A 24,005-nucleotide genomic window follows, 5' to 3' on the forward strand; every position below is an offset into this window, starting at 1 on the left:
GGATGTTTAATTCGTTTTGAACTTGAGGCTATTTTACTACATAAAATTCCTATTTGCTGTAATTAAGGTTGCTGGATCATGATCAAAGAAACTGGAAGTCATCTGCTATCATTTTGGATTTTTACCTTTCAATTTGCAAAGAGGAAGCTAGCCCCACTTCTAAGTTGCCATGGACCGAGACAGTTATCTGTGTCACTGCTCCACCCAGACAAAGTTTTTCTTCATTATGACCGAGAGAGTACAAATGCAAAAGTTCTATTCTTGAGAAAATGTACTAATACTTTCCTTACATCAAAGCACTTTTTTATTTTCTCCCATAATCAAGGGCTCCTAGGGCTTCCTTGCTAAAAGCACATAGTTGAGCAATATTTCTCTTCAACAAGCAAGGTACTAAAAACCATTATGAATCATGGCAACATTTTAATGTCTTAAGATAAACAATAAACATAAATACCTCTTACTGGAATAAGGATCAGAGAAACATTCTTTTAAATGTATACTTTCTCTAACAATAACAGAAACATTAATAACTAGTATTTATTGAGCAACTATAATGTGCTAAATATAAATAAACATTGTTTTAGGTTCTTCACAAATAAGATGTTTAATTCAATCCACACAGGAATCCTGAAGAAAGTATTTATATCCTCTTTTCACAGATAAGGAAACTGAGGCTTAAAGAGATTAATTGTCCTTGCTCACACAGATAACACTCCAATAATAATCCAAAGCTTTCAGAACTCAAATGTTCTCTCCTCTATCCTTTCATATTCCTCTTCAAAATGAAAAAGGAAGCCATAAACTTGAAGAAACTGAAAAGATTCCTCTTCCTATCTCACAAAAAATAGTGCTCTGCAAAAAAGATGACTGCTTCTACAATCCAAAAGAGGAAATATAGAAAATAAAAACTGTTAGTAACAACCAGCAGTTGGTAGGCACAAAAAGACTATGCCATGTCCCACACCTCAAATACTGCTCCCTGATTTAACAGTTTTCCCATAGATTCTGATGATCACTTTTGATGTCAAAATTTAATGATCTCACCATGGAAAACCCCGGAGAACAGCAGTTAGCCAGACTGGAGAGCTCCCTAGACCAGGAAGGAAAAGGAATCAGTAGGCAGGAAGTGGTGCATATCTAAAAACATAGAAGTCTTTAGCATTAGCACTGTTATTCCATATTTCAATCTGAAGTTATTTCTGAATTCCCTTACCCTATTTTTTTTTTCTACTATATTAAGAAAAACTGATCCCCGACTGTCTAACAGGATCCTATCAATAAATAAGTCCACTATATAGCCACCACTGACCCTGATTTCTCTCTTGCTATTGATAAAACAAACCAAAAAAGCTACAGGTTTAAAGGATTATCCCTTTATCAATCAGCTAGGAAGGGTAGCACATGGGGTACAATCAATCATGAATTTCATTATCAAACAGACTGTGCCTGGCCAAAATCTTAAATTTAAGATTGAAATATACACTCCTCCTTTTACTTCTCAGCACTACCCCTAAACAAACTGAAACTATAAACCAACAGTAGACTGATGAATGGACAATTGTTAAAAGTCTCAACGTATACCAAAAAGGGGTGGGACGGGACGAGATTATTTTAGAAATAATCTGTTCTCCACCTAAACAACTCTAGAATGAAAGAATTTAATGCATCTGCACAAGAAGTACACTACCAGGCAGAGGAGAAGAGGCCACTGGGGTATGACAAATCCTTAGAAAATGCTAAGTTACCCTGTAATAATTCCTAATGGGAAAGGACCAACTCAAGATATCTTAAGTGATATCTTAAGTTGGAGTTGAAGAATTTTCCTCACTTTTCGTGTCCACCCCCCGACACCCCCGCAGACGGTCTCAAGCTCCCACCAGAACCTTTCTAGGAGTCCAGAAGAAAAAGTCGTACGTGCAGGAGTGGGGGAGCAAGCGAAGGGGCCATCCTCATGCAAACAACCACCTGTGCGTGGTGAAGACCCCCGCCCCCTCAAGGAGGAGTTCTGTTTAAAGTGAGAAGCACCTCTGAGGATAGCCTTCCAAACCCAGAACCAACACTGATTACTCACCCAACTCCACTGCCCCCTAGGCGCGAACTCCGGCCACCTCCCGGCTGAGGGAAGCCCCTCAAGAGCCCGACGCCCCCGGACCAGGGTCTGCTCCCACACCCAACCATCTCCAAAGCTCGCCGCCCACTCCTTTGCCTGACAGCCGTCCTGCAGCCACCAGGCAGTCCCAGCTCCCCCCCGCCCCACGCCCAGGTTCTCCAAACCAGCATTCTTGGATCGCTGGCGCCCCAGGCCCGCGGAATTTAGGGCTTAGGATTTAGAAGGGTTTGGTCCAATCTCCTCTTCCTCTCAGCGTCCTGGGCTCACCTCCCCGGCAGCTTGGCGCTCCTCTTCCAAAACTGCTTGCTATTCTCGGCGGCCATTGCTCCGGCCCGGAGAAGGCCTTGTAGGCGGGCCAGGGGGTTACCCAGCGAAATGCCCCCAGGACCCCGCAATCGCAGGGCCAGCTCAGGCCGCTTCCCCGCTGCCGGTCACCCGCTCCCAGCTCCCGGGGGCGCCATCTTGGATGTGGGCACCCCCCAACCCACCGCCGCTGCCATTGGTGGGCTGCGCAGGCTGTGAGAGACGGACCAATCGGGAGCCAGAATCCTGCAGGCCGCTGAAGCCGAACAGTGACGTCAGGGGCTGGGCACACAGGTGAACCGAGAAGGCGGAGCTTGGACGAGCTGGGAGGCGGGGCTGAAAGTTCCTTCTCCAGGGCCGGGGAAGAAGCAGGTAAAGAAAGCGACCTATGGGAAGAAGGAGAAGGTGCTGTTTTCTTTGGGGGTGATGAGGTCTTGAGTCAAATGTTTTTTGAAAAGAGATAGAATATATATTTATGTATATAAATCTTTGACCTAAATATAAGGGCCCATGTATTGGTTTTTGCCCATTTTTAACATCTCCCAATTCAACGACACTCTGGTTATTATCCGCCCCACTACCCTCGTTCCGTTCGGACTCTGATTTTTTCAATCGGTGGAGGAAAATCAATAACTGACCCCGACGGTCCAGCGTTGTTAACTGTTCAACACAACACGTGACTAACGGTTGGTTCATAAGAGCCTCTCTCTCCTCAGATAATTGATCCCTGTGAAAGGACTTGTGCCATGCCTGAAATTCAGATGATCAAATCTCTGTTTCAACCAGTAACCGTCACTTTCTGACCGAGAGAACCTAGATGCGGACAAACTGTTCAGGAAATATTCTTCTTTATCTATCCAATTCAGACCGCCAATGGACATCCTTAATCCCTTATTAATCTACTATAAATCTTCACCCTTGATTTTATTTTCGATCTAGTTTTGACTTAGAATGAGATTTAATATTAGCATTTTGAATCCTTTGAAAGTCTTGTCACAAGCGTTTTTTGCCCTTTTTGAGTTTCTGTCCTTGTATACCACAGTGATGGGGGGCTGGGGGCGGGGCGGGACGGGGGGTGGGGGGCAGGCAGCTCATGCTAGTCCAAAGTAGTTTCTGTCCCATCAAAGGACTCTTGAAGTGGGCTGATTGTTTCTCATCCCCGGCTCCTGGTTATCGCTAGCACAGTCCTTCCACATATTGGAAGGTCTAAAGGACCTTTTTTAATAGGCCCACTAATGGCCTCTTTCTTCATAGACATTACCCCCATTTTTAAGCTGTTTTGTCCCCTAATTTCACAATCACGAGATTTCATGAAAAGGGCTATTTTAATTTTCTCTGAATGTCTCATGTTTTTGTAGACGTTCATCTTGTTTTGTCTCAGATATTCATATTTATAGACATATCCCCCATCAAACAAAAGTCCCTCTATCCTTTTAATCATTTTAGTGGCCTTTCCTTGGCTGTTGTTTTTCATAGGATGCAGTGACTAGCACTGCATACTGAGATCCATAAGGGAGTTCCTGAGGTTTTTGTTGAAGCTGAGGTATTTGTCATTATTCTGAAACCACCAGAACTTTTACTGGCATTTTGGATTTTACAAGAGCTGATGTCTTGAAGGAATAACCTACAGCAGTTTCTGATCCCTTTCCTTGGGGGCAGCTGGCAGTCCAGAGTTCATTATCTTAAAGATGTCACCTGAATTATCTCCTCCTATGTGAACAGCTTTAGAGTTGTCAGCATAGCAAGTCATCTGCCACTTTCCAGCCTAATCATATAGCTTTAGAAATGTTCCAAGAGACACTCCCAATTGACTTGACATTTCACTATGTGGAAAGCAGAGTATAATCTGTGTACCTAGAAAAGTCTCAAAGTATTTCTTTTTCTTAATCATTTATGAAATGTTAAACAACACTGATTCCCAGAGGATGCCATTAACATTGTTCAACCCTGAGAAGCCATTAATATTCCTACTTTTTATTTTCTACTTCTAAGCCAGTTTCTCATCCAAGATTAAAAAAAAAGAAAGAAAAAAGTTGTCTAGTGATAACTTTTAAAATTGTCTTTGTTAGAGAAGTTGAAATCCTTGAGCCTTTTTTCATCGCCACCACCACTGTGACCAACCAAATGTAAACCAGCCACATCCTTACAGCAGCCTGCTGGTAGGCCTCTTTCTTCCATTCTTGTCCCCGTAGAGTCTGTTCCCCACACAGCAGAGGGAGAGAGAGCGAGCCCGTTAGAATGTCAGTCAGGTTATATCACTCCTCCGCTCAGTACCCTGCAGTGGCTCTGTCTCACTTGGCATAAAATGCCAGCTCCTTCAAGACGCTCTGTGGTTTGGTTCCACTCTCTTCCTTGCCTAATCTGCTCCAACCACACTTTACTGGCTTTTTGCTGTTCCTTGAACACTCCAGTCATGTTCCTACCTCAAGGCTTTTGCATTAGCCGCTGCCTCTGCTCGGGATTCTTTCCCCTCAAATATCTATTTTTTCCTTTAAAGTGTTACCCCTACCTGCCATATTTTATACCTGTTTCTTGTCCATCTCCATCCCCTAGAATGTAAATTCCACTAAGGCAAGGATTTTGTCAGTTCTGTCTCAGCTCTTCTCACCTAGAATAGTGCTTGGCACACAGTAGGTGCTTAATATTTGCTGAATGAGAGAATGAAGAGTATAAACTATTCTTGTCTTCTGGTTCTATGCTGTTCACGTGCGTTTTTTTGTTGGAAAAGATGATAGAAACCATTTTTCCAATCCCTGGCAGGTGTGTCCACCTTACGAAAGAGCCTATAAGCTTATTTATGCTCTTTGTTGAAAAACAGCCTTCCTTTCCTGGGAGAGAATGTCCTCTTCAAACCCTTTTGCAGCTTCAGAGGGATGAACTTGTACCTAAAATGATGAGGGACAGAGGTCATCCACCTAGCCCCCTGTCCATCAAAAGATGATAGCTGTGGCAGCAAGACCACCCTCACACCAAACTTAAGGTGAAAAATCATTGGTTTGAGGTTCCCAAGGGGTGCATGGAGCACTTTGGTAGAGACTCTTAGTGATACACACTGACTGGTCCATTATATTGGTGCTTCTTATACTTTTAAAAAATTTATTTATTTTTGGTTGTGCTGAGCCTTCGTTGCTGCACAACAGGGGCTGCCTTTTGTTGCGGTGTGCATGCTTCTCATTGCAGTAGCTTCTCTTGCTACAGAGCACAGGCTCTGGAGGGCCCGGGCTCAGAAGATGTGGCCCAAGGGCCTAGCTGTCACATGGCACATAAGATTCTCCCGGACCTGTGTCCCCTGCATTAGCGGGTGGGTTCTTAACCACTGGACCACCAGGGAAGTCCCTCTCATACTTTAATGTACATGTGAGTCACCTGGAGATCATGTTATAAGTCTAGATTCTGATTTAGTAGGTCTGGGGTGGAACTTATGTGGTAGAGGATGAGATAGTTGAATGGCATCATTGACTCAATGGACACGAGTTTGAGCAAACTCTGGGAAATGGTGATGGACAGGGAAGCCTGGCGTGCTGCAGTCCATGGGTCGCAGAGAGTCAGACACGACTGAGCAACTGAACGGCAGCAACAGCCACCTCCCAGGTGACCCTGATGCTTGTAGACCTCACTTTGGAGACCTTTTGCTCGTGGAACAGAGTGACCTATGATCCTTAAATTTATTTCAAAATTTATTTATTATTTTGAAACTGTAAGTAGAAAACTCTCAATGAATGTTGTTTGGCTGCAAGTTTTTAACTGTTCCCTCTTTAACTTCATCTTCATTCAGAAGAGAGTAAAACAACTCAGATTGGAGCAAAGTAGAGTTTGGAGCAAAGGGAATGAGCTATGTCTGGGTAGAATGTGGACTCAAAAGAGGTGATTTTATCTCAATCCTTAGAGAAAGTTCCATGGAAGAGTTAAACCAAGAATGGAGACATGCAGGGAAAGAAAAAGACCTGAAGGACCTTTCAGAGTAACAGCTACAGAGGGAGATAAAAATCAAGAAAAAAAAAAAAAATCCTTTGGACTAAGTTCCAAAGAGATCACTAAAAGTGAAAGTGAAGGGTCTGACTCTTGTGACCCCATGGACGATAGCCCGCCAGGCTCCTCCATCCATGGGATTTTCCAGGCTAAGAATACTGGAGTGGGTTGCCATTTCCTTCTCCAGGGGATCTTCCCAACCCAGGGATCAAACCCAGGTCTCCCACATTGCAGGCTCTTTACCATCTGAGCCACCAGGGAATCCCAGAGGTCACTAGCAGACTTTAATCTCAGAGTAGAAGTCGAGTGGACCCTGTGCTGAGAGAAGAATTAAGAAATGAGAGCAAGAAGCAGCCTTCACAATGTACTGCAGAAAGTTGGACCCCCAGAGGGATGGTGAGGTCAAACTGGAATCTAACAACAAAAGGGCTTTTTCTGCACCTAAAGAACCACTGAGAGAGTCAACTGAGAGAGATCAGTTATGTCAGGGAAGGCAAAAGGCTAAGCAAAATGACTGAAGAAGCAAGAGGTTATAGGAGTAAAGAAAGAGAGAATCGAGTCTGAAGGGGTGGAAGGAAGATAAAGCATTTCTTTCCTAGGAATTTATTCTAAGAAAGTCAGTTAAAAAGAGGGAGGGGGAAAGCTCTGTATACAAAGGTGTTCTTTGCCTTGTAACCAATAACAAACGGGGTAAATCAAAAGATTGCAAAAGGTTTAAACATGAGAAGGTGGTTAAACAAATTATGGTGTGTGGTTTGTAAACTTGAACCATGCTATGTCATTAAATCTTGCAAATTTGCATGCTACATAGCACGTCAGAGAGGTTTATGAAGTGATGTCCAGAAGGGAAAAGGCAGAATGCAAAAAATCTTTGCCTGATTTCAATAAAAATACATTTGACTCTTTTATCAAAGAGTAGAAGAAAACATGGAAAATTTTAGCAACTTTTGTTAGTAGAATTATGCGTCTTTTTCTTTCTAGAATTCTTCTCTAATGCTACTATATTTTTATCATTATAAAATATACGTCATATAATAAATTAGGGGGTGTTGAGACTTCCTTGGCAGTCCAGTGGTTAAGACTCTGTGCTTCCACTGCAGCGGGTGTGAGTTTGATCCCTGGTCAAGGAACTAAGATCCCACATCCCACATGGTGGGTCCAAAAGATATAAGTAAGTAAGTAAATAAGTAAGTTAGAGGGTGGCAGACTTTTTCTATAAAGTGCCAGGCTGTAAACAGTTTTCAGCTTTGCAAAATTAGCAAGGCTGTGTTCCAATAAAACTTCATTTGTAACTACAAAAATTGGAATTCTACATGATTTTCCCAAGTTACAAAATATTCTTCTTTCAATTTTTTACAAATATTAAAATATGTAAAAACCATTCTTAGTTCACAGACTATGCAAAAATACTGTACCAGATTTGGCTACGGGTGCAGATTGCCAGCCCCACAGTAAAGAATAAAGAATAAATAAAAAAAAAAGAATAAAGAATAAATAATGTTTGAGAATAAGATTAATAAAAAACCTTCCAAATCCCCATTTTGCCCGTCCTTGATCCCATTCCCCTCCCTCTCTCAATCCACTGTCTTCCATGTTACACACTTTTACTATATATGCGCGTATCTATAAACAACATGTTTTTCATGTTTTGAAACTTTATAAATAGCAACACACTGTACATATGCTTCAGCAACTGGCTTTTTTCACTCTGCATTCTGTTGATACAAGGAGCTCTTGTTTGCTCATCTTAACTGCCCTATTATGTTCCATAATGTAAATATTCCTCAATTGTCATCGCCAGTTATTTCTATTTTAAGCTGTGCTCAATTAACATTCTTTTACACATTACCATATGTACAATTTTCTCTAGTGTGGTGTTTTTCAAAAGACAGTTTGTCAACTGTTATAGTGAGTTGAAATACATTTAAAAATTGGAACCTTTAATGAAATAGAATAAATGGGGACATTTATACCTGATTGGAGAAGGAAATGGCAACCCACTCCAGTACTCTTGCCTGGAAAATCCCATGGATGGAGGAGCCCAGTAGGCTACAGTCCATGGGGTTGCAAAGAGTCAGAGATGACTGAGCGGCTTCACTTTCACTTTCACTTTATACCTGATACACAAAATTGACAATGTTGTGTCAATTATATCTCAATTAAAAAAAAAAGAATAGACAGGATTAGAAAAGATCAGAGTGTTGCATGTAATAGGAAAAGGCATTATTGTGCAAAACTTTTATTTCCGCTTTTTATACACTTATACATATGAGTGTATGTGTGTACTTGATTATAATGTAAAACATATATCTCAGTAAGAGATTGTTGTCACAAAGCTTGAAAAACCACTGCTTTAAGGTGCTGAGGGAGGGATACCCAGGAAAAACATGCTGGATCATAGAATATGCACAATTTCTACTTAACTGGATACTGAGAAATGCTCTCCAGAATGGTTTTTCCTATTTATACTGGTCCTCACGGCAGTGGCTAAGAGTTACCATTGCTGCACATCCTCACCAGCAGTAGGTTTTTCTCATGGGATATTAAATATACCACATACACAAAAGATTGTATAACACTAATATGTATAGTTTAATGAATAATAGTAACATTTCCCTGAACGTCCCCCACTCCCCACACTATGCAACAGGACATCACCAGTACCTTAGATGCCTCTTGGGAGTCCCTTCCTATGGGCATTTCCCTGCCTTCAAGTGTATCCACTGTGCAGAATTTTGTATTAAACATTCTCTGTGTATGTATATTTTTGACCTGTTTTTGTAACCTTAAATAATGTGTTGTTTATATTAATAATTTAATGATATTGTATGGTATTCATTCTCCCTGTTGCTTGCTTCTTTTAGGCAACAGGATGGTTTTGAGATTTATCCATGTTGGTAGATTATAGCTGTAATTCACTCATTTTCACTGCTGTATAATATTCCACTTAATAAATAGCACCACTTACCTATGTTACTACTGGTGAGTATTTAACTGTTCCAGGTTGACCTGCAGCCTGAAGCATGGTGAGAAAAATAGATGCTTGTGGTTGTAAACCACAGAATTTTGCATCACTAGGGTAGCCATAACTGATTATTACAAAGTGAAATGGAAAAATAAGTAGAAGGGGAAAGAGAGCTAGGAGTACCCTTCCAAGAAACTTAGCTGTGGGGAATTCCCTGGCAGTCCCATGGTTAGGGGTCAGCACTCTCAGTATCTAGGACTGTGTTCAGTCCCTAGTTGATAAGATCCCACAAGCAATGCAGGATGGCAAAAACAAACAAATGAAAAACAGCTTAGCTGTGAAGAGATTGAGAGGCTAGTTTCTTCTTCTTCCTCCCACTCATCATTGTTGTTCTATTGTAGTTCTTTATATGCGTATGATATAAACCCCTTTCTCATGTATGGAGAATTTTTCACTCTATGAAACCTTGTGGGAAGCAGAGCCCACCAATCAGGATTGTAGCTAGAAATGGCAGCTACTTACTTTTCCGCCCTTTCTTGTGAACTAAGTCAAGTGCACATGTCATAGGCGCTGCTAATGAAATTTTCCCAAAGTATACTTTGAATCAGGAGGAGCTTATGATGCAAAGAAAAAAGAGAACAAGAGAATTCATTCTTGGTGAGCAGTAGCAGTTGTGACAGCAACACCCAACTTAAGGAAAAAGCTCTGGCAGCGGCAATACCTAGAGTCTTGTGCCAGAAGGCCTCTCAGTGTGACTTTGGCATCAGACGCTCATCACTGGCAGTGGCCTGGCTCCGTGGCATAATATTGGCTGCCATCCTGTAAGCAATGCCTCCGAATGTGGTGTGATAGATGATGGTATTAACACCCTAATTCTTCACCTCTCCCTGCATCCGTGTTATCTTGTGGGACCTTCTCATTCTAACTCTGGACTCAGTCTTGTGACTTGCTGTGATCAAGGGATATTAGGAAGCATTATACAAGCAGAGGGCTTCCCATGTGGCACTAGTGGTAAAGAACCTGCAGGCCAGTGCAGGAGACATAAGAGACTTGGGTTCAGTTCTGGGGTCAGTAAGATCCCCTGCAGGAGGAAATGGTAATCCACTCCGGTATTGTTGCTTGGAGATTCCCATGGACAGTGGAGCCTGGCTGGCTACAGTCCATAGGGTTGCAAAGAGTCGAATTCAACTGAAGTGACTTAGCATGCACGCATGCATACAAGCAGAAACTTGGAAAACATTCATGTGGCTGCACTTGCTCTCTGTCTTAGTCTGTGTGTGATTATATAACAACATTCTACAGACTGAGTGGCTTGTAAACAAGAGATATTTATTTCTCACATTTCTGGAGGCTGGAAGTCTAAGATCAGAGTGCCAGCATGACCTGGTTTTGGCAAAGGCTGTCTTCTGGGTTGCAAACTGCCAACTTCTTGCCATGTCCTCACACAGAGGAAGGAGCAAGGGATCTCTCTGGTACTTGTCATTCAGGAAGCCTCCACCCTCCTGACCCAATCAATTCCCAAAGGCCCTACCATCTAATACCATCTCATTGGGCATTAGGTTTTCAACATATGAATTTGGGGAGGGCAAAAGCGTTTAGTCTGTAGCACCCTCACTGCTGGCCTCTGCCATTGCAACATGTCTAGGCTAGCCTGTTGGATGATGAGAATCACGTGGACCTAGGCCAAGTCTCTCTGAGTTATCCCAGCTGAGGCCATCCTAAGTCAGCCAACAGCCAGTTGACCCTCAGGCATATGAATGAACTCAGCCAAAATCAACAAAACTGTCTAGTCAACCAACAGTTGACCCCAGATGTCAAGTAAGTCCAGCTGAAATCAGCCCAACTCAGCCCAGCCCCAGAGAAGCTGAATCCCACAGACTTGTGAACTAAGTACTGTTCATTGTTACACGCCGCTGAGGTTTTGTGGTTATTTATGTAGCATTGTTGTGGCAATAAATAACTGGCCCTTTGCACACATCTATGAGCTATGACTTTTCTGCTTAAATCAGCCAAGAGCCAGTATTTGTTGCTTGCCCTGACACTAAGACTGAATGTAAATGAGAGAGAAACACAGGGTCAAAGGAGAGATTGTTTGAGCTGGAAGAGACTTTGGCATGCTTACAGGCAAAGGATTGGAGGCAGTTGTGTTTGTTAGGACATGAGTTTGGGTGCAAAATAACAGTGCTTTAACCATGACAGAGGGCTTCCCTGGTGGCTCAGCTGGTAAAGAACCCACCTGCCAATGATGGAGACTCAAGAGACAAGGGTTCGTTCCCTGGGTCGGGAAGATTCCCCTGGAGGAGGGCATGGTTACCCACTCCAATATTCTTGCCTGCAGAATTCCATGGACAGAGGAGCCTGACAGGCTATAGTCCATGGGGCTGCCAAGAGTTGGACACAAGTGAGCGTGCATGTGCGCACACACACACATAACCATGACAGAAGTTTATAGTTTCCCTCAGTCATGTAAGAGCCTACGTATGAGTGGCGGCCCTGCTCTGTGAATCTTCAGAGGCCTAGATCCTTCTGTGTTTATCATGTCCTTGTCCAGTTGGCCCAAGGTCACCCTCTATTCCCCCTATTCCATCCACATTTCAACTGCTGGGAAGAGGGAAAGGAAAGATGACTTTCTCCTTAATACATGGTGTGTGCATGCTTAGTCATGTCTGACTCTTCACCACTCGATGGACTGTAGCCCTCCAGGCTCCTCTGTCCATGGGATTCTCCAGGCAAGAATACTGGGTTGCCATGCCCTCCTCCAGGGGATCTTGCCGACCCAGGGATCAAACCCATGTCACCTGCATTGCAGGCAGATTCTTTACCCCTGAGCCACCAGGGAAGCTGGTCCCATTCATTTCTCCCTCTTTAAACCTATTCTCAGGAATTGGTCATATGGCCACACTCAGCTGCCAGGGAGGCCAGGAAAGGCAAACCTTATTCTGGCCAACCATGTGTATATCTAAAAATCCTGCTTCTGTGGAAGGAGGGGAAAACAAATAATAATAGTTCTTCCCATGTCAATGAGGAAGAAGGGATAATTAATGGAACAGGATCTCTATGGTTGACTTTATTAGCAATTTCCTTCCTCCTTCCTTGGGAAGGGGACTCATTTGTTTTGGAGAGGTGGGCAACTGTGTTCCCAGTTGGCATGAATCATGATATGTTTTAACCAGTTATGGCAATCCTACTGAGTTTGTCAGACACTGATTTCCACAGCCTTCCCTGCAGTGTTGGGTGACCAGGTGACCCAGCTCTGGCCAGTGAGCCAGGAAAAGAAGGCTGCTGAGGGGTTCTGGGAAGTGGTTTCCTTCCTATGAAAGAGACAAATGCAGAAGAGAGCTTGTTGGTGCTCTCCTGCTTTTGGTACCGATGTGAGACTTCTGACTACAAAAGAAAGGTCAAGAGAATCACAAATGCCAAACTAGAGCCCTGGCACCTTCTTGAGGATTCACATGACCTTGAGGGATGAATATGAGTGAGCCAGGTGGAGAAGGGGAGGAAAGACATTGGAGGAAATGAGAGTATGATATACACAGGAAGGAATGCACACAGGTGTTCCTGGAAAGTTGGAGTGGAGTCAGATGGTGAGGACTTTGTAAGCAGCAGTGTGATTTATTGTCCAAATTGCCTCATTCGTAGCTGGGACTGGTTTCCTGTTTGTTGACTGATTTACCACAAAGCATGACAGGCATCTTCCTTTTGTAGGTTTAAGAAGACTGCCCATCTCTTCCCCTATCAGAGAGCTAAAATACTTTTGTTTTGGAAAATCTAGACTCTCAAAGGCAGAGATCTTGATTATGTGGGTGGGTGGGGGTATAGAGTTGAAAAGATGAGGGAGCAGGGAATCACTTCTGACTCCTACAGCGAATGGGGTTTCCCTAACCCCAGGGAATGGAGAAGTGCCTTGTTCTGCCCACCTTGGGACCCATGTTTGACCTCAGAGTGACAGGATGATTGATGGGTTGGCTGCGTGGACCCCAGGCTGGGGACTGAGCTGTGAGCCACAGCCTTTGGAGCTATGAGCAGTGGGACCACTAAGGCTAGGACGTAAAGCCTCTCACACCCTCACATGACTGACCACACGGCCTGAAGTCCAGAGCCCTTCCATGAGATTCTAGAACTGGGCAAACCTGGGATTTTAATATGACTCCATCAAGGGGAGAGAGAAAAACACTTTGAGATAGAATTTCTCCCTAACTCCTTGAGGAAGACAACTGAGTCCAATTTTATATTATTAAAAAAAAAAAGAAAAGATAGAAAAGGGGGCTTCCCTGGTGGTTCAGTGGTAAAGAATCTGCCTGCCAGTGCAAGAGACACGAGTTCGATCCCTGGTCCAGGAGGATCCCAGATGCCGCAGAGCAGCTAAGCCTGTGTGCCACAAATATTGAGCCTGTGCTCTAGGGCCTGGGAACCACAGCTGCTGAGCCTGTGAGCCCTGGAGCCCGTCCACAGCAAAAGAAGCCAGCACAATGAGGAGCCTGTGCCCTGCAACTGGATGGAGAGTAGCCCCCACTTGCCGCAACTAGAGAAAAGCCCACACAGCAACGAAGATTCAGCATAGCCAAAAACAAACAGGTAAATACTTTAAAAAATAATAATAATAAAACTGCTTTCTCACACTAGAGTGTCCGATTATGGCACAAATTCCTTCTGTGGTATACAAAGCCAAAGGAGAGGGAGTGAGAAGGGTTCATAAATTATCTCAGCAGTTCTTTTTTTTTTTTTTTTTAAGTTGATAGATTTATTTTAAAGAGAATGTAGAAGATATATCTCAAAGAACTCAGGCTCCTATATATGCCAAGTATCCATTTTCGTTTTTAACAATCCATTTAAATTGGCCTGATACTGCCAGGCTAGGAGGAAATCCAGCCTCCATTATGACCAGAGTTCCTCTGGCCCTCAGGGATGCCTCAGAATCCAGAGGTAGAACCTGGTGCCAGACACAGGGGCCAGCCTCTTACCCACGGCCATCATGGGGCTGCTGGCAGCTGCCTTGTGCAACCCACAGAACAGAGACTTGAAGCCCACCAGCCCCTGTTTCAAACCCTACGTAAGGTGTAGGCATTTTTACTGAGGTGTTAAAAAAAATTCTTGAGGGAATTCCTTGCTGCCCAGTGGTTAAGACTGCACTTTCACTGCTAAGGTTAAAGGTTCCCCAATCCCCTGATTGGGGAACTAAGATCCCACAAGCTGCATGGCACAGCCAAAAAAAACCCCAAAATTATGACAAATATGTTCTAAACCAGGGATGTACATTTACTTTTGGTGGGAGAGTGAATTTGTAACAAGCATTTGGTGTTTTGCTTATAACTAGTATTTTTATAATTACATATAGCTCTGGGACTTCCCTTCCTATACAGAGTGTGCACGTTTGGGCCCTGATCAGAGAGCTAAGATCCCAATGCCTCATGCCAAAAAGCCAAAACCTAAAACAGAAGCATTATTGTAACAAATTCAATAATGACTTTTTAAAAAAAATGGTCCACAGGGACTTCCTGGTGAGCCTTGCAGTACTGGGGACTCAGGTTCAGTCCCTGGTCGGGGAGCTAGGATCCCACGTGCTTCAGAGCAGCTGAGCCTGAACACCACAGCTGTTGAGGCTGTCTGTCTCAATGAAGGACCTTGAAAGATGCAATGAAGATTCCAGATGCCACAGCTAAGATCCAATGCAGCCAAATAAATAAACAAAATTTTTTCTTAATCGTTCACATCAAAAAACAAAACAAAACCTTTTAATTGATGTAGGTGACTTAGGCTCTTCTTTTTCTTTTTTATTTATTTGGCTGCACTGGGCCTTAGTTGCAGCATGTGGGATCTAGTTCCCTGGCCAGGGATGAAACCTGGGCCCCCTGCATTGGGAGCACGGAGTCTTAGCCACTGGACTACCAGGGAAGTCCACTTTATAATGTGCTCATTGCCATTGTTATTTCCCTGCCTCAACCCAATAATGCCAGAGATCCAGCTGAAGGGAGCTGGTAGCAACATCCTCTGTTGGAATCACAAGTCAAATTGTGAAAAGAATGAAAAATATTGAGGGAATTCCTTGGTTGCCCAGTGATTAGGACTCTGTGCTTTCACTGCTAAGGATAAATGTTCAATCCTTGATTGGGAAACTAAGAACTACGATTCCGCGACTAAGAACTAAAGTTCTTACCATAATTGTGTAAGTCTAAAATTTTATCAAATGAAAGATGCATTAATATTTTAGATATCACTGAGAGAAAAATACTATTAATTAAATTATGCCATCATGCTTTCTTGCCACTTTGTATTTTTATTTTCTACTTATAAAAATGATTTTAGACTTATTTATATTTTATTTACTTTGGCTGCACCAAAGACCTGCATGAAAGGTCTTAGTTCCCTGACCAGGGATCAAACCCATGCCCCCTATAATGGGAACGCAGAATTTTAACTACTGGACTGCCAGGGAAGATAGTTTTAGATTTATTTAGGTGTAGATTTTTTGGTATTTTTTTGTTTATTTATTTATTTTTGGCTGCACTGGGTCTTTGTTGCTTTGCAAGGGCTTTCTCCAGTTTTGGCGAGTGGGGGCTACTCTTCATTGTCATACACAGGCTTCTCAATGCAACCGTTTCTCTTGATGCAAACTCTAGGGCATGGGCTTCAGTATCTGTGGCTCACAGGCTCTAGAATTTGGGCTCAGTAGTTGTGGAGCATGGCCTTAACTGCTCCGTGGCATGTAGGATCTTCCTGGGCCAGGGATTGAACCCATGTCCCCTGGGTTGACAGGCAGATTCTTAGCCATTGAGCCACCAGGGAAGTCCCTAGACATTTTTAAAATCACATATTGATATTTATAAAAATATTCAACTTTAGAAGTAATCAATAAAATACAAAAAGATGCTTTCTCAGTGTTGACATCCTTAGCATATTTGCTTTTGTCCCTATGCCTGTTGCCTCATGGTAACAAAATAGCTGCTGAGGTTCTAGGCATCATACCACATTCAAGCTAAAAAGAAAGAAAATGTAGAGACAGCGTTACCTCAAAACTGAGTTTGCTTCTTGGCGGGTGCCAATAGACACAACCAAGCCAAAGATTGAGAGAAGGAAGGATTTATTATTACTGGCAGCAAATAAGAACACGGGGTCTTTTCCAAAGCAATGTCGCCCTGAGCAGCGATTTGGGGAAGTTTTAAGCTCGGGGTACATGCATATTCATGAGAGGGCTTGAGCAGAGGAGAATTCAGCATAGAACTGGGGCCAAGGTTGACAGAATCCAAGCTTTAGTTGACCTAAAGTAGACTTCTGTTAGCAAAGAAGAGGAAATGGGTATTGGGAAGGAAGCTGATGATATCTTCTGCAACACAACTTAATAAATAGTAGTTTTCCATGCATAATAAATAGTAGTTACCCCTTGGCATAAAGCAAAAATGACAATAGCAAAAACCCTTATATAGTACAATGCTTTCCATGTTCCGAACACTGTTCTGAATGTTTTAAATATATTAACTCGTTTAAGCCTCACAGCAACCTTATGAGGTAAATACTGTTATTATCCTTGTTTTATTTCAGTGTTTTTCTTATCATACTTCATATGCTCATGGTTAGGCTTATCATAATCTTTGGTGCATGACATAGCCCTAACTGATCCATGCATAACTCCTTTATTTACTTTAAAAATATTAGTTCTTTTTAATAAAGTAACATTTACCCTCAAATCCTCTACTCAAAGTAAAATTAGGATCTTGACAGTAAATCAGATCTGACTATATGATCTCCCCAGCCCATTTCACTTCCTCCCCTGACCCAAGGTGATGGTCATTTAGAATCCTAAGTTCATCATTCCTTTATTTTCCTTATATAGTTTTGTAGTTTTATTGCATCTATATACACAGTCCAAATAGTGTGTATGTGTGTGTATAGCATACCTGTAGTTGCTTTTATTTATTTATTTATTTATCTACAGTTGCTTTTAATTGTATATCTTCTTTTGGTACTTTTTCACTTGCTATTACATTACTAAGATTCATTCCAATTGTTCTGTGTTGCTAGAGTAATTCATTTTGATGACTGCTTAAGATCCCATCGTGCGAATATGTAACAGTTTATTCATCTTCAAACCATTTTTTACTGAAGTACCTATTATGTTCTTAGTGATTTTTTTTTCTTTTCTGGTTATCAACTGCACTAACTCTATCATATCCAGGATTACTAAAGGCCTCATGTAATTTGAGTAGTTTTCTTCATCATTTTTAATTGCTGCATGAGATCTTGCAGGACTCGCGATGATGCTTTGCACATTATTTGCTTTGTGTCATCAGCTATTTACATTGGGCTCTCAGAGAGAGGCTGAACAATAAAGACTTGATTTGATGGGTTTGGTGCACACAGAGAACCCTTAGTTGCAGCCTAGAGGAATGTTGCGGTGATAGGGGAAAATGGGGAACATCACTTCATGGTGAGTATTTCCTTGTTATGGTCACTTTTCCTTCCCTGGTCAGCCTGGAAAATGTGGAAGTTTGGATTTTGACCACTGAGATAACAAGAATCCCCTGCACCTCAGAAAATTCCCTAACACTCCTGACACAAAAGGTAGACTCCATTTCTCCTCCCTCTGAAAATGGCCCAGCCTTGGTGATTCACAAGAATAAAGTGCAGCTTTGTTTACAATAGCCAAGACATGGAAACAACCTAAATGGCCATCATATATACATATATATCATATATATCATGGAATACTATTCAGCCATAAAAAAGAATGAAATGATGTTATTTGCAACTACATGAATAGACCTAGAGTATCATACTAAGCAAAATAAGTCAGAGAAAGATTATACCACATGATATCACTTATGTGTGGAATCTAAACTATGACACAAATGACCCTAGCTACAAAACAGAAACAGACTCACGAACATAGAGAACAGATTTGTGGTTTCCAAGGAGGAGAGTTGGATTGAGAGTTTGGGATGAGCAGATATAAACTGTTCTATATAGGATGGATAAACAAGGTCCTACTGTATAGCACAGGGAACTCTATTCAATATCCTGTAATAAACCAAAATGGAAAAGAATATGAAAGAGAATACACACACACACACACATACACACACACATAACTGAATCACTTTGCTGTACATCAGAAACTAACAACATTGTAAATTAACTATACTTCAAAAAAAAGAGAAAAGAACAGAGTATAGTAGAAGCAACCTTGTGCAACTTCCAAGGCCAAGTTTAAACAAGGTTATACAGCTTCCCCTAGTTCACCCTTCTGGGGACATTCACTCTGGACAAGCCAGTCAGCAAGAGGTGAAGAAACCCAAATGAATCCACACAGAGAGACCACATGAAAAGTCCTATATGGAGAGGGACTGAGACCCCCAACTGACAGCTGGCAGCAGTCTCCAGACATGTGCATGAATGAGTCTTCAAGGAGAGGTCCCCCAAATTCATGAGTGGTGACAAGATATTCTGGACGTGTCCTGTCCAAATTCCTCATCATGCACAGTGTTAAGCTAACCTCCAGAGACCTCCAGGCACAGAATCCACATGCATAATAAATAGTTGTCTTATTTGTCTCACACTACTAAGTTTTAGAGTAATTTGTTACGTTGTTGTTGGTTGGTTGCTAAGTCATGTCAGAAGGCTTTGGCGACCCATGGACTATATAGCCCACCAGGCTCCTCTGCCCATGGTATCTCCCAGGCTATGATACTAGAGTGGGTTGCCATTTCCTTCTCTAGTCAATGATACCAGAGTGGGTTGCCATTTCGTTCTCCATGGGATCTTCCCAATCCCGGGGTCCAACCCTCGTCTCCTGCATTGGCAGGCAGGTTCTTGACTGCTGAGCCACGAGGGCAGCCCATACTTTGTTATAATAACTAGTAAAATTACAGAAAAAGAAAAAAGTAACAAATACAACCAATTTTAAAGATGTGGGGACTTCACTTGGTGATCCAGTAGTTGAGACTCTGAGCTCCCACTGCAGGGGGCATGAGTTCAATCCCTGGTTAGGGGACTAGGGAACTAGGATCCTACAGGCTGTGTGACACAGCCAAAAACAAACAAAATTGTGGAGGGAATTCCCTGGTGGTCCAATGGTTAGGACTGCATGCTTCTATTGCAGGGGGTACAGGTTCCCTCCCTGTAGCTGGGGAACTAAGATCCCACAAGTTGTGCAGCAAGTCCAAAAAAAAAAAAAAGATGTGGAAGCCGAGGCCTGGCAAGGAGAAGTACACAGTAAATGGAGAAGCTAAGCAGAAATAATAGTCTTGCCTGGGAAATCCCACAGACAGAGAAGCCTGGCGGGCTACAGTCCATGGAGTCAAGAAAGAGTCAGACAGAACTTGGTGACTAAACACCAGCTTATACTTTAAAATGGTTAAGGTGATGAGTTTTATGTTATGTGTATTTTACCACAGATAAAAATAAAATTTAAAAACTTAAATAGTTCCAGAAAGTGTCATAACCGTGCTTGTTTCATAATGTGGTTTTTTTGTAGTTCTGTTGTTTCTGCTGGTTCTCCCAGGGCCTTGTTCCTTATACGCTCAGTTATTTTTCACCACGTACTAATCATTGTCCCTGAAGAATTACTAAGGTAGTTCTTTAAGGACCAGCACAAAGATGTATCCCTCCAGAGGGGATGTGAGCTTGTTTCTCCCAGGCACTTAGAGACACTTCCAGTTTAGGGACTACTTTGTTTTTTATTTTATTTTTGGCTGCACTGGGTCATCATTGGGGTGAACGGGCTTTCTCTAGTTGTGGCGAGAGGGGCCTCCTCATTGCAGTGGCGTCTCTCGTTGCAGAGCACGGGCTCTAGGACACACAGGCTTCGGTCCTTGTGCTTCATAGAGCCCTGGCTCAGGACGTGTGGTGCAGGGCTGAGTTGCCCTGCCGCATGTGGGATCTTACCAGACCAGGGATTGAAACTGTATGCCCTGCATTGGCAGGACAAATTCTTAACCACTGGGCCACCAGTGAAGTCCTAGGACTACTTTAAACTAGATTTCTTACTTAAATGCTTTTATTTAAATACTTCATGGAACTTGGGCTGCAAATCTGTAAAAAGTTAGTTACAGTGATGGTGTCTAAAGGAGAGTTTTCTCCTGAAATGTTCAGTTAGTACGAAGTTAACTTTCCTTGGAGTCTGCTGGGAGAAGAAGGGGCAAGTTTACTTCTGATTCCCCTCTGCTGTAATCATAACCCCTTGGGGCCATGACTAATGCAGGGACGGCCTTCTAATAGACTCCCCACCTTGGTGGACACTGAGCTTTCATTTCATTCCACGTTACGCTGCAGAGTTCTCAAGAGGAAATTCAAGTTTGCCCAGATTGGCAAAGGGGCTTCCCAAGCGGCGCTAGTGATAAAGAACCTGCCTGCCAATGCAGGAGACTTAAGAGATGTGGGTTTGATGCCTGGGTCGAGAAGGTCCCTGGAGGAGGGCATGACAAACCACTCCAGTATTCTTGTCTGGAGAATTCCATGGACAGAGAAGCCTGGGATCACAAAGAGTCGGACACAACTGAAGCGACTAAGCACGCACACACAGTTTGGCAAATATCCTCAGAGCAAATTTGACTTTCATGCTTGCTTACCTGTCCCAGTTCCTGAAGTCCTATAGTCTTTTGTCTCCTACTTCCTATCTTGTCAGCGCTTCTGTGCTTTCAAGAATATTTAAAAACTATTTTATCCAGCAGTTTTTAGTTTAGTTTTATTTTTTTTAATCAGCAAGTTGGCTCCACTAACCTTAGCAATCAGAAGTCCCTCTACATTATCTTTTCTTTCTTTTTATTGATTTCTGTTCTTTTCTTTGTTTTCTTCCGCCTATCTTTTTTTATTCTTATCATTGGTTGGATTTTTTTCCCCCTAACTCCCTGAGTTGAATGCTTAGCTCATTACTGTCTTTTCTTTTTCCATGATAAGGCTATTCTATTTTAAGGTTTTAAATTTCCGTTAAAGTACGCCTTTCACTGTATTCCTCAAGTTTTGATACATAGTGGAGGAGTGATTACTCAAAACCTAATGCTTTCATCCACTCACCCAGCAAGGCCATCGTGTTGCTACCCCAACTTTTCTCCTGAGATGCCTGCACTGAAGGTCTGGACAATGCGACCAATTTTCCCCATCAGGGGGCAGCAGTGATAACCCAGGGCAAAACTGGAAGAGAGAAAGAGCACAATTTAACTTTCTTTATTCAGTCTTTTAAGCTTCCCTGGTAGCTCAGATGGTAAAGAGTCTGCCTGCAGTGAGGGAGCCCCGGGTTTGATCCCGGGATTGGGAAGATCCCCTGGAGAAGGAAAAGGCAACCCACTCCAGTATTCTTGTCTGGAAAAATCCCATGGATGGAGGAGCCTGGTCAGCTACAGTCCATGGGGTTGCAAAGAGTTGGACATGACTGACTCTTTCTTTCTTATTCAGTATTTTCCAATACTGGCTACAGATGAAAATCACTAGGAAGTTTTTAAAAATGCTGATATCTGGGTCATACCCAGAGAATGTTCTAGCTGGTGTGGGGTGGGACTGTCAGTGATTATAACATGAAGCCGGGGTTGAGAACCACTCCTCCAATTAATCTGCTCACTGCCACCAGCCTGGGACTGCCTCCTCCTTCCTCCCCACTCAAACTCCCAAACAGTTTTAAACAGCCTGCTGTCTTCTCCAAGCAGTTACTGCCTGGTGTCCATATTTCTCTCTGTTGTTTCTCCAGGTGAATTGGGGGAAGGAGGCAGAAGCCCTGGGTAATTTACCACAGTGGCAGGAATCAGAATTATCCCCGCCCCCGCTATTGTTTGTCTTCACGGGAGGTCTCAGCATGAAACAGCAGCGCTGGTGTGGCATGACCGCCAGAATGGGCTCCCTGTTGTCAGGGGTCTTTACCATCACTGCTGTGGACCTGTACCTCATCTTCGAGCAGAAGTACTTAAGGAGAAACAATTGCACTGAGCAAATGTCCCAGATCAAGAGTGCAAGTATCCTGATAAAACTGTTCATCATCTGCTGGAGCCTGACTATCGTCTTCTTCCTATCTTTCATCACCATCCTCATCAGCTGCTTGCTCCTTTACTCAGTGTACGCCCACATGTACAGGGGCCTGGTAATCTACATTGTTTGGATCTTTTTCTACGAAACTGTAAACATCGTGGTACAATGCCTTACCAATGACGACTCTTCCGGTGGAGAGGTCAGAGTCATGCGCTGGTTTGGTCTGGTGTCCCGGATATGCATGCACTGTTTCTGGATGTTCTTTGTCATCACTTACGCCTACATGATCTACAAAAATAAAAACCAGGGCAATATCATCTCCTACAACAGACGTGTTTCCAGCAGCAGTGGAGACTTCCCACGGCGGAAATCCAAGATACTCAACTTTTCCCGCCGCTACAGTGAGTAACATAGCCCTATTCCACGATGGCAGGTTCTCATGGTAGTTCATTTTCCATCTCATGCACTTTTCAGCAAGTAGAGACTCCACTGCCACTCTTTTGGGGGAGATACTGCCACTGTTTTGGGGGAGATACGGTGAGAAAAGGGATTACCATCACAACTGGAACACCTTGCTCATAGAGGATGTTTAATTAGAAGACATTGTTATTTATCAAGCTCTCCTTGACTTCCTCTTTCCTTTTCTTGTCAGTACCACCTTATTGATCAAAATGAAGAGAGGCAGGGATGAAATGAAGCTGAATTGCAGTCTGGCAATCCTTTGATCTTGCTGTGTCTTCATCGGCCTTCAATCCACAGCTCTCTGACGTAACCCTACAGGCAAACCTGTATTTATATCTCAGATTGTTGTAGCAAAAAATATATTGTTGGGGTCTTGAGGTGGTTTTTTGCTGTTTTTCTCTCCCTGTGTCATCTATACTATATTCTAGATAAGTAAAAGAATAAAAATAGAGCCAAATCATACTTCATTTTCTGTCTTGACCCCTCCATCCTCTCCCCCAATAAAAACTATCAAGGAGCACAAATGCACTTGTGATTAATCAAAAAGCTATTTGTTAAACTCTTCTGTCTGTCACTGTGCAGGACACACTGTGTCTATCTCCACTGCAGGAGGATTCAAAAAAGTATAAGATATAATTCCTGACTTTGAGGATTTTGCAGTTTAGTGGGAGAGATTAAATCATGTTTATGTTTATGAATTGATTAGCCAACCACAGAAGATGGTACAAGATTACACATTATCACATATCAACAAACTTCACTTTGAGTTCAGGGGTCAGGAAATGTCAGAAGCAGTTTAAGAAGCCAGGATGGAAGACACAGGGAGGAAACCTCTACTTCAAACATTATAGACATTATGTTAGAGGTTTACTAATAGCTTTCTCGAGGTATAATTGATATGCAATATATAGCACAGGCTTCCCTGGTGGCTTAGATGGTAAAGAATCGCCAGCAATGCAGGAGACCTGGGTTCAATCCCTGGTTTAGGAAGATCCCCTGAAGAAGGAAGTGGCAACCCACTCCAGTATTCTTGCCTGGAGAATCCCCATGGACAGAGGAGCCTGGCGGGCTGCAGTCCACGGGGTCGCAAAGAGTCGGACACGACTGAGCGACTAAGCCACAACCACAACAAATACGTGTTTAAAGAATACAATTTAATAAGTTTTGGCATAAGTATATCCCAGTGAAACCATCACCATAATTGAACACATGAACATGTGTATCACCCCCAAAAGTTTCCTCTTTATC

The 24,005-nt window shown here is 42.8% G+C and overlaps 3 protein-coding genes across 5 annotated transcripts in view; 2 read left to right on the forward strand and 1 right to left on the reverse strand.

Moving 5' to 3' along the window:
* Window positions 1–2,565, reverse strand: part of TBC1D22B (TBC1 domain family member 22B) — a 67,306-nt gene extending 64,741 nt beyond the window's left edge. The window contains exon 1 of the mRNA XM_020885767.2: window positions 2,378–2,565. Coding sequence (XP_020741426.1) covers window positions 2,378–2,433 — 56 coding nt within the window. The 5' untranslated portion in view covers window positions 2,434–2,565. The remainder of the gene's footprint in view (window positions 1–2,377) is intronic.
* A 137-nt stretch (window positions 2,566–2,702) lies between these two features.
* On the forward strand, window positions 2,703–23,214 carry TMEM217 (transmembrane protein 217). The gene is made up of 3 exons (XM_020885761.2): window positions 2,703–2,785; window positions 22,021–22,696; window positions 22,948–23,214. Exons 2-3 carry the CDS (start codon window positions 22,126–22,128, stop codon window positions 22,959–22,961), a joined length of 585 nt encoding a protein of 194 aa, XP_020741420.1. The 5' UTR covers window positions 2,703–2,785; window positions 22,021–22,125; the 3' UTR covers window positions 22,962–23,214.
* Window positions 2,703–24,005, forward strand: part of TMEM217B (transmembrane protein 217B) — a 67,583-nt gene continuing 46,280 nt past the window's right edge. For all 3 annotated transcript variants that reach the window (XR_011483937.1, XM_020885764.2, XM_020885766.2), the window contains exon 1: window positions 2,703–2,785. The gene's annotated coding sequence lies outside the window, so the exon portion shown is untranslated. The remainder of the gene's footprint in view (window positions 2,786–24,005) is intronic.

Source organism: Odocoileus virginianus, chromosome 27 (genome assembly GCF_023699985.2).
Source record: "Odocoileus virginianus isolate 20LAN1187 ecotype Illinois chromosome 27, Ovbor_1.2, whole genome shotgun sequence".
In the NCBI taxonomy this organism is placed as follows: domain Eukaryota; kingdom Metazoa; phylum Chordata; class Mammalia; order Artiodactyla; family Cervidae; genus Odocoileus; species Odocoileus virginianus.

What these genes read in the sequence shown, in the direction of transcription:
- TMEM217 (XM_020885761.2), top strand. Translation starts at nt 22,126, where the DNA reads ATGAAACAGCAGCGCTGGTGTGGCATGACCGCCAGAATGGGCTCCCTG.